The sequence below is a fragment of the Triticum aestivum genome, chromosome 6B (genome assembly GCF_018294505.1).
Source record: "Triticum aestivum cultivar Chinese Spring chromosome 6B, IWGSC CS RefSeq v2.1, whole genome shotgun sequence".
Taxonomy (NCBI): Eukaryota; Viridiplantae; Streptophyta; class Magnoliopsida; order Poales; family Poaceae; genus Triticum; species Triticum aestivum.
In genome coordinates, this window is record NC_057810.1 from 47134704 (window position 1) to 47144278 (window position 9575).

Genomic DNA, 9575 nt, shown 5'->3' on the forward strand with positions numbered 1-9575 from the left:
AATAAGGAATTTCCTGCATGCTTTTAGCCCTCCCCTTTTCTTGGTGCAACCAGACGGAAAACCTTAGCGCCGATGACACCGAAAAGCTGCGGCGGTGTGAGGATATCCACGAGTTAGCGTCACCAGACGGCGAAAGTAAGTAAGCTGGGATTGGCATGCAGGAGCTAGCTAGGCAGCCATGATATGATAATTAATCAAGGGAGTACCTAGAACTCATCTAGATGAGATATAATTTGGTCTCATTCACTTTGGAAACAAGAACAGATACAACCCACTTCAGCACACACACATCTTATAGCATCACATCCAATGGCTATAAAAGGTGAATGAGACCAAATTAGATCTCATCTAGATGAGTTATAGCAAAACTGATTAATCAACGACACAGGCCATGCTTTGCTAAAGAATCGGCGTCAGATAAAGGAGGGATATGATAGGGATGATTCGGAGAGAGATAAAAGGGAGAGATGCGATGTGTGGATGGCTCACCCACACGCACCTGCTCTTGATTCGGCACGGCCGGTTTGACAAACCCATCCATCTGTCTGGGTTCGCACCGGCGCGGTAGCCTCTCCCACTGTACGTCGAGGAGTTGATCGGGTTTGGAGTTGCACCCAACATGCACCACACACGTCCACGTAAACTCGGCTTGGATTTCTCACCCGCCATGCATGGTCGTTAGGCGGGACCCGATCGTGTGCGGCGTGCTCACACGGCTGGATTACTAGTGATACTACGCTGTGTGGATTCAGTTAACTTGAGCTGTGGTTAAAATTATAAGGCATGCAGTGGTTCCATTCAGTACGGTGTGGCGAGTGCTTGCGCTTTCCTCACGTCAGCACTGCGAGCTGAAGCAGACTCTCGGTCAAACTTACTGAAATATAGGAGTACAAGGCATGTAAAATAGAAACGTGCATGGAACAGCAGTGTCAATCTTTCGTCCTTTGCAGTGCAGCGAAAAGAAAAGGCAGCCACACACAAGTCGGCAAGCTACTAGCACTTTCTCTCGCATGCGGCCGCGCCGTTGAGCCGCCACTCACAATCAGGTGTGTGTGTCTGCTTCTAGCGCACATGCATACGCGCGAGTGTGATCACCTACCGTACCTAGAGCGCATATAAAAAGCAGCGCTGCTATGCACACGATGCCATCGGACGATTCATGCACGACATCACATATAGGCGTCAAGCTCTCGTGTCGACACAATAGATAGCTTTAGTTTCGTCCAGGAGAAGCAAGCAAGCAAGCAAACTCTAGCTTGTTCGGGCCGGCCGGCCAGCTGAGGTATGTATGTATGTATGTATGTATGGCCATCGTCGTCACTTCTTCGACTGAGCTTGCTCTTTTTATACCTTGCCCTGTATGGATAAATGAAGTTGTGCCTTTGCCCTTTTGTTTTGAATACATCCATCCATCCTTGTGTTGGTTCCGGTGGTTTGAGCTACGACTGATTCCTCTTCCTCCTCTTTTAGTTAGTTTGGTCTTGTCACAAGTTCAACCAGCAAAAATTACCTCATCGATCGGCATGTATGCTCACTTTGTTGCTTCCATTCAACCGCTTAATTCCACATGCATGCCATGCAGATATATACAAAGATTAGAATGCCCAATTGCTGCTTTGTTTTGTACTATATGAACACCCACCCAAGCATGCATATGTAATTGTAATGAAGCAGCAGGGTAGCCAAGGCTTAACGGTGGCATTTCTTCTCTCATGGAGCTATCATACCTCAGCTAGGAAGACCAGTGTTCATGCAAAACTGGAGGATACCTCGTTAGTTAGGAGCAGTACTGTTCATCTGTTCCAAGTTAGGAGCATAATCCATTCCAGTCGCTGTTGCTAAACAAGTTACACCCAACTCATCAAGTTTACTCACTTGTTAGGATAGTGTTAGGTGTCTCCGTTTACCCACCAAAATGAACCTCCTTGGACTATGCAAGCTAATCGTGGCCCTATCAGATGTTGACGTACACTTGCCTTGGTTGAATCGGTTGTTGATCAGTTGCTGTCACAAGAGTAGTGACCAAATGTTGTGGGAGCATATTCTGGTCCAGGTTCTACTCGATTAACTATTTTCTTCTTCGTTCCCGGTGGCGTCTCCTAGTACAGTGTTATTGGTGACCGGCCATCTGGATTCTGGAAGCACCATGCATGCATGAAGCTCATATAATGTTTCAGCTGGACTATTCCAACCGATCCCAAATTTGCCGGCTTTACTTCCAGTATACCTATGTCGACAAAATTGGAAAATTTTGATAGTTTGTATGCATGTGGGATATATTCTGACATGTGCTGCCTTCAGGGTTCAAGGAGCTGCAGTGTCTGCATCGTCGGTCGCTCGCAGGAGAAAAGAAGAGAATGTTGCGCGAGAGATGGCAGGGATGCGTTCTCATTCTCGTCCTGCTTCTTCTCTCCAACGCATCAGGTATGTATGTCAGTGACTGTGATTAGGCCTGTGCTCCGGTTTTAGAATAGTGAAGAGTTCAGCTAGTCCGAGTGATCTGGGTTACCCCACGTTTCATCTCTGTTTCTTTTTCTCAACTATAGGGGTTTTGTAGCAGCCCAATAGCGAGCATCCGATGTGACACTGGTTCCATTCTCGCTTCCCTTTCTGCCCCCCAAGCTAGATTCGTTACTTAACTCGACATACTACATACATTCCCGTACATAGAGCATCGCAGAAAGGAAGAAAGATAGCAAGTGTGCGGCAGTACAAAAGGGACTTTTTTAGTCGAGTCATAGGCAAAAGCAGAGGCAACACGCGTCCAAATTCATCGGTTCTGCTCTGGCCTCGTGTTTAAGAAGCTGAATGAATCATACGCCTACCTAACATTCTTGATCAACGTTTCTCTTAGTTTGACACATGTAAAGGCCGCCTTATCGCTCGTTCCTTTCCATACCTTCGATTATCCAAATATAAAATTCGCCACTCAAGGACATAACAGACTCTGAACCCTGAAGCTAGCCATGCCCAGGTCTGGCTGTAATGCTGCAGCTAGTAAAAAGAAGCTTCAGTGATGATGATGTGGTCAACAACAACAAAAAAGCCTTTAGTCCCAAGCAAGTTGGGGTAGGCTAGAGGTGAAACCCATAAAATCTCGCAACCAAAGTGATGATGATGTGGTCAAACAAGAAAATTCTTTACACAATCGCTGCTACACACTGGCAAGCACTGACTCAAATTTACCGTCATGCATGATCGGCAGGCACTTCTCTGGGGGAGAACACGATCCTCCCTTCGAATTCTAAGCAGACCAGGCAAGCGCGCGTGTGCGACGGAGCAGACCACCGGCTGCTGCGGTCCCTCGCCAACACCGGCGAAGAGGTCATGGTCACCATCCCCAACTCACATCTGCAGCACATCGCCGAGTTCCGGGAAGAGGCCCGGCTCTGGGTCGCCACCAACGTGGCGCCGTTCCCCCCGGCAACCATGATCACGCACGTCCTGGCGGGAGACGACGCCCTGTCGTCTGTCTCCCCTGGGGACACCGCCTACTCGCTGGTCCCCGCCATGCGGAACATCCACGCCGCGCTTGTCGCCGCAGGACTCAACGGCCGCGTCAAGGTGTCCACCACGCTGTCCGCGGTGCCGCTCGCCCCGTCGTGGTCCGCCGGCATCCCGGGGCGCGTCCTGCGGTTCCTGGGGGAGACCGGCTCGCCCTTGTTCCTCCTCAAGGCTCGCGTGTCCGAGGCCGCTGTAGATGACGCCAGGGTCAGCGACGTGTATGCCGCAATGCTGGCGCTGGGCTTCTCGGGCATCCCGGTGATCACCGCTCAGTCAGAGGAGCTCGGTGGCGCGCTGGTGTACCACAGCTACTTGTATGGCCGTCGTCCCATGACCGCCGGTGGAGGTGGGAGGCGGTCGCTGGCGACGGGGACGTTCTGCGTGGCGCTCCAGAATGCGGACCCGACAGCGCTGCAGGCGGGGCTGAGCTGGGCGTGCGGGCAGGGACAGGCCGACTGCTCGGCGGTGCAGCCCGGAGGGGCGTGCTACAAGCAGAACAACGTGGCGGCGCTGGCCTCCTACGCCTACAATGACTACTACCAGAAGAGCGCCAGCACCGGCGCCACCTGCTCCTTCAACGGCACCGCCACCACCACCGCCACTGATCCCAGTAAGCAGAGCACCAACAAGAACAGTTTCGATGCACAACCTTCTTGTCATTTACCACCATGGATCGCCTCTGATTATTTCATGTTAATTGCTCGTTGCAGGCTCAGGATCGTGCGTCTTCGCAGGAAGGTGAGCACCATTTCTCAAGATTTCTCGCGCTCAGAGGTCATTTCACAAATCTGACAGGGTACCAATTTCATGCTTGCAGCACCATGGCAGGAGACTCCACCTCCAACTCGAGCGTGCCTAGCGCGAGCGCTCCGACGAGCCTCGGCGCCCCTCCGTCAGACGATCTCACTCCTCCGGTCGGCTCGAGCCCTCCATCCGATTTCGGGCCCCCGGCAGCCGACACGGCCCCTCCGACGAGCTTTGACGCTCCCCCAGGTGGCTTCGGACCACCGTCTAGCTTCGGTCCCCCGTCTGTGTTCGGCAGCCCGCCATCGACGTTCGGCCCGCCCGGGAGCTTAAGCGGGAGCGGGAGCTTCGGGCCGAGCGGCACCCTCGAGCCTTACGGCATCGGGTGTCGCCACGTCGCCTCTTTGGCTGCCTCCACTCTTCTGTCCGCCATTGTTCTTGCCGTCCTTTGTGCCTCACCAGATCTGATGTAAATTCTCTGAATGTGAATTTGGATTAGGTATACAGAGCTAACACTGTCGTTAGCTATTACTATTGCATCTTATGTTCTTGGTCTTGTAGATGTCAGATTCAATGTTTAGGAACCGTATGTATATATATGATTTGCAGAGTATTTGGCATTGCACTTGAGAATAACCTGGGTACGTACCTGGGTAGTTAGCCTGACGTGTTTTGGATTGGGAATAGTTTCAGTTCACTTGTGAAAAAAAAATAGAAGGAGCTTCAGCACGATGACTTTAGACATGCAACTTCTGAACCGACCGCCCATTTCTCTTCCCGGATGAAGTCAACTTTCAGAGTTCAAACCGTATCTCCAGCGTCCTTTAGATGGTCGGTAGCAACTGCATTGTTGAAACAAAAGTGTTATAAGGAGCTGGAAAGCAACAAGCTAATGATTACCAAACTTACTAGTTTACATCAGGATGATAGCTCCGAGCAAGTTTCCGATAGGCTGGAATAGGACATATTCTTAGAACCAACACACAAAGAAAAAAATTACAAGCATGTCTACAGTATTGCTTGCCAACCTCGTATTTCCATTAATACGAAATACTAAACAAGTGAAAGAATCAACTAAGGAGTTAATGAAAGTGACAATTAAAAGCATCGTAAGCTCATGGCATTCATTTGAGTCCAAACAAAATGGCCCTAGACGTCATGGCATACTTTGCACCAAAGACTAATGATCCAATTACATGCTAATGGTGCAGCATATTAATTTATCATTTACCAATGATACATACCTTAATGCAGTACTGATTTTATTTTACATGTAGATTGTATGACTAAAAGAGAATGAAAATTGGAAGCTGGAAATCAACTATGAAAAGTTTGCATATCTGATAATCACAAGAATTTGTATGCCGAACACCAGGATGACTAAGAAAAATGGTTTAAACTGGAGTGAAACAAAACTTGGTTTGGTTCTATGCCAAACAAATAGTTCCTTTTTTATGTGAACAAGTGCTAGATTTTCGTTCAACGAATGGAGGTTGTTGATGGACTAAAGGCAGGAAAATAAAGTTCTAAACTACGCATTAACTGGCGAACCTCCTTCCAAGCAGGAACTTCTTCCTAGATGCCGGCAGTCAGGGAAAGGAGTGCTCCACTTGCCTGAAGATTCATTTATTTCTTTCTAGCCATATCAACAAAAATATCAGAAGCTTTGAGGTTTTCTGTCGTTCAGGAAATCTATCCCTAAAAAAACAACCTTCATGATGACACCTGAGTTTTCAAAGATAAACGGGAGAGACTGTCAAGTCCAGGCTCCGACTGCGAACTACTGCTAACAGAGCTGATTTTGTGTGGCATAAGGCACAGGAGATGGAAGCGGTAAACATGTACTCACTACATCAGTTTCCAACTGAATACTTCAGTTTTGAAAGGCATAGAAATTGATAAGATAGCCATACGACTGTTGCACTTGTAAAGTCTTTTCTCCAATATCTTCACTCTTTCTGGCATTTGCTAATTCTTGTAAATACCCCCCTAATTAATGTGTAGCCATAAAATGTGTTATTTTAGGGAAAACTATTGTTGTGTCTTCTGCTAGCTTCTATACATATTTGTTCACATGGAGTTCCTGTAGTGTAGGGAAACTGTATACAAATCCTGTGGAAATGTCAAAGGGTATTTAGAAGAGCACAATGTCACATGTGATTCAATAAAAGAACAAGATGTCAAAAACAACATTATCTTCATAAGCATGCCATTATTCAGAGGATCCTAAGAAACTATATACCTTCTCTAGGGTTTCTATAACCTTGTATGAAGCATTTGTATTGCCAATATACTCCCATCTGCGCACTACATCCACCCTGCATCAAATGCACATCTATTATTAATGAACTCAATCTCAATATTCCATCTATCTTTGATCCTGTCCAGCTGTTCTTCATGGTGAACAATAACATTAACAGAACTTCGAGGTAAGAACTAACCTGAATTGTGTAGGAAAACGTGATAGGTAGCCTTGGCTAGCAATACAACATAGTGGTAGCTTAGTAGATAAAACAGCACAATCATACTTTCAAAACAACAACCATGTTAATCAAGTATCCAGAGATCCAGTCAATTGAATCTTAAATTATCCAGATGTTTCTCTATCATAAGCTCTGCAGGATCATTCAGCGCACTGGTGACAGCTTTCTCCCATGCAGTTGACTCCAAAGCGTTCACCTTTGCCAGACGGCACAACACTGACTCTAGCAACACTGCATCCCCTTCCCTCTCAATTCCCTGAATGAACTTGGTCACGCCATCCTTGCTTGGCGCAAAACCCTTAAAAGTCATCTCATCCAAAACCTGATCTGCTTCATGGAACGCCCCGGCAACACACATCCCATCAAAGAGCATTCTGTACGTCACCACATCAGGAGGGCAGCCCCTTCTAGGCATGTCCTCAACCAACTCATTTGCGTCCCGCCACCGCCCCAACTTGCACAGCCCAGCAACCAATGTGTTATAACTAACTGCATCTGCCTTGCACCCACTTTTCTGCATGTCATCCAGCACCGTGAATGCAGCATCTAGATCGCCCTCATCCTCGCAGAAACCTGCGATCATTGCATTGTGCGCCACCCTATCAGCCTGAATGTCCCTTCGCTTCATCTCTTCCAGCAAACCAACCACTTCCCCTTTCCGGCCACCCCTAAACAACGCCCTAACCAAGGTCGCGTAAATGGCGGAATCCAGTCCAAGATCTGCGCTCGCCACCATCTCCTCCTTGAGCCTGACCGCCTTGTCCACATCCCCCCTCTGACAGAGCCCCTTCATCAAACTGGCATACACATGAGCATTTGGCCTCACATTGTACTGCTTAGCCATGGCGTCCTTGACGTCGAACGCCTCCTCGAGCCGGCCACAATCGCAAAACGCGGCGACCAGGGTGCCAAACGTGACGACGGTGGGGGCGATCCGCCGCTGCAGCATTTCGTCGAACAGGAGGCGGACGTGGTCGATGGAGCCACCAGACGCGCGCATGAGGATGTTGTAGGTGCACGCGTCCGGAGGGATGGCGGCGTCCCGGCAGACGGAGAGGAGCTCGGCGAGGGGCGTGCTGCAGACGGCGAGGGCGTGGAGGAGGGCGTTGAGGGCGCGGGTGGTGCGGGGGCCGGGGAAGGCGGGGTGGGCGAAGGCGCGGCGGGCGGCGGCGGGGAGGCGGGCGCGGCCGTAGGCGGATATGACGCAGCGGAGCAGGGGCTCGCGGGGCTGGAGGGAGGAGGCGCGGAGGCTGGAGAGGAGGGCCTCCATGGCCGGGAACTGGCGCGCGGCGGCGAGCTTGGAGATGATGAGGTCGTAGCAGCGGAGGGAGTAGCGGAACGGGGTGGAAACAGGGGTGGCCGGCGGGTTGAGGAAGAGGCGCAGCGCGGCGGAGGGGTCGCGCTCGCGGCGGAGCGCTGCGGCGAGGTGGTACGACGAGAACTTGGTTCCGGCCATGGCGGCGTTCGGCATCTCTCCCGAACTGGTAAGGAATTTTGAAGGGCCTTATACACACCAAATCAAATCAAGCACGTTCTAGATGACTATATCAAATAACCAAATCATATGTGCGAAAAACACATTTGTCAATGGTTCGGTTTATAGTGTAGAAGATTCCACCAATATGCTTACCTAATAATAAATAGTAGCCATTATTAGGACATTAATTAGAGTGCACAGCTTAGAGATCTCTACCATGATATTTAATAAAAAAAATAGAATATATAAAGTATATGTGTATACACAATGTGTAACTTATGCAATTTTCAAAGCTTAATTCATGGAGAAATTTTGCAACACAAAATTTTGAGTAATATATATTGCAACAATACAACAAATGTTCCCAAATTTCTTCCTTAGTCCATCTTATATGCGACCGTACGGCAACTGAAATAAAATACTCTTATTTATTCAGTAGAACCTTATTCTTGTATTTTTGGTGATATGTAATGAATAAATTGTTATGTGATTAACTATGCCAGCTAAGTAATGAAAGTTATACTCTTTACGACTATAGTATTACAAAAACAAATTTAAACAGGTATAAATGTTCAGTATAAAAATATGTGTTTTAATCTCATGGGCAACCAAGAGAGGTCTATCACATCTTGTATATATCTACTAGGTGTTGGGGCGCGCCCGTGGCCCGCCTCTTGAGGGGGAGCTGGGCGGTGCCTAGTTGTAGTCGCCCCTTTAACACCGATTTCTATTCTAACTAGCGTTTGGGATGATTGCTTTAATTAAAAAATTTAGCAGCAGAAATAGAAATATATATACAGAGAAAGCCCATTATGGATCTAGACATGAAATATCTGACTGAGAATAGTGCATTTAACATAAGCAACAACATAGGTTTAGCGTCTTGAAAAGAATGTGACAAGAGGTCCAAAAGCAAACCATAGGTTATCACAGGATAGAGCATAATTAAGAGTACTTAGTGCTACATTATATTAAATTATATTGACACAGGGGCTGCAGTGTCTTCGATGGTGCATCTAGAGGCGATGCACGGTGAGAACCAGGCGGCGCTTTGAAGTGATCTTGAAACGAAATGCACAGATGTCTCCTTCACGAATGTTTGCGCGGTGACGACGAAACTCAGACCAGTTGGTAGTTATAGTGACCCTCTTGTTATTTCATAGCATGATGCGACATTCGGCGAGCAGATGGCCGTCTGCAAGTCTGACCATGAGTGTATCATTGTTTGGATCAATGTAGTCCAGCGGGTTCTCTTCAGTATAGTTAACCTGAAAATACCGGTAGAAGAAAGCAAGATATTTACATGGACATAAATTGTTGTGTGATATGGAAGATAAGAGCGTGTTCTATGGATATTAATGATATTA

The 9575-nt window shown here is 48.1% G+C and overlaps 2 protein-coding genes across 8 annotated transcripts; one reads left to right on the forward strand and one right to left on the reverse strand.

Moving 5' to 3' along the window:
• Nucleotides 1-1037: 1037 nt before the first annotated feature.
• On the forward strand, nt 1038-4914 carry LOC123135658 (glucan endo-1,3-beta-glucosidase 1). The gene is made up of 5 exons (XM_044554831.1): nt 1038-1282; nt 2302-2424; nt 3206-4114; nt 4215-4242; nt 4322-4914. Exons 2-5 carry the CDS (start codon nt 2358-2360, stop codon nt 4719-4721), a joined length of 1404 nt encoding a protein of 467 aa, XP_044410766.1. The 5' UTR covers nt 1038-1282; nt 2302-2357; the 3' UTR covers nt 4722-4914.
• On the reverse strand, nt 4666-8257 carry LOC123135659 (putative pentatricopeptide repeat-containing protein At1g53330). 7 transcript variants are annotated; one of them, XM_044554838.1, is made up of 5 exons: nt 6690-8257; nt 6491-6566; nt 5158-5200; nt 4898-5090; nt 4690-4726 (listed from the first exon to the last, which is right to left on the reverse strand). In XM_044554838.1, exon 1 carries the CDS (start codon nt 8200-8202, stop codon nt 6820-6822), a length of 1383 nt encoding a protein of 460 aa, XP_044410773.1. In that variant the 5' UTR covers nt 8203-8257; the 3' UTR covers nt 4690-4726; nt 4898-5090; nt 5158-5200; nt 6491-6566; nt 6690-6819. The 7 variants fall into 7 exon arrangements, with proteins under 7 accessions (XP_044410768.1, XP_044410773.1, XP_044410769.1 ...); XM_044554834.1 differs by having other exon boundaries at nt 5800-6566; XM_044554833.1 differs by having other exon boundaries at nt 4666-4712; nt 5158-6566.
• Nucleotides 8258-9575: the final 1318 nt, after the last annotated feature.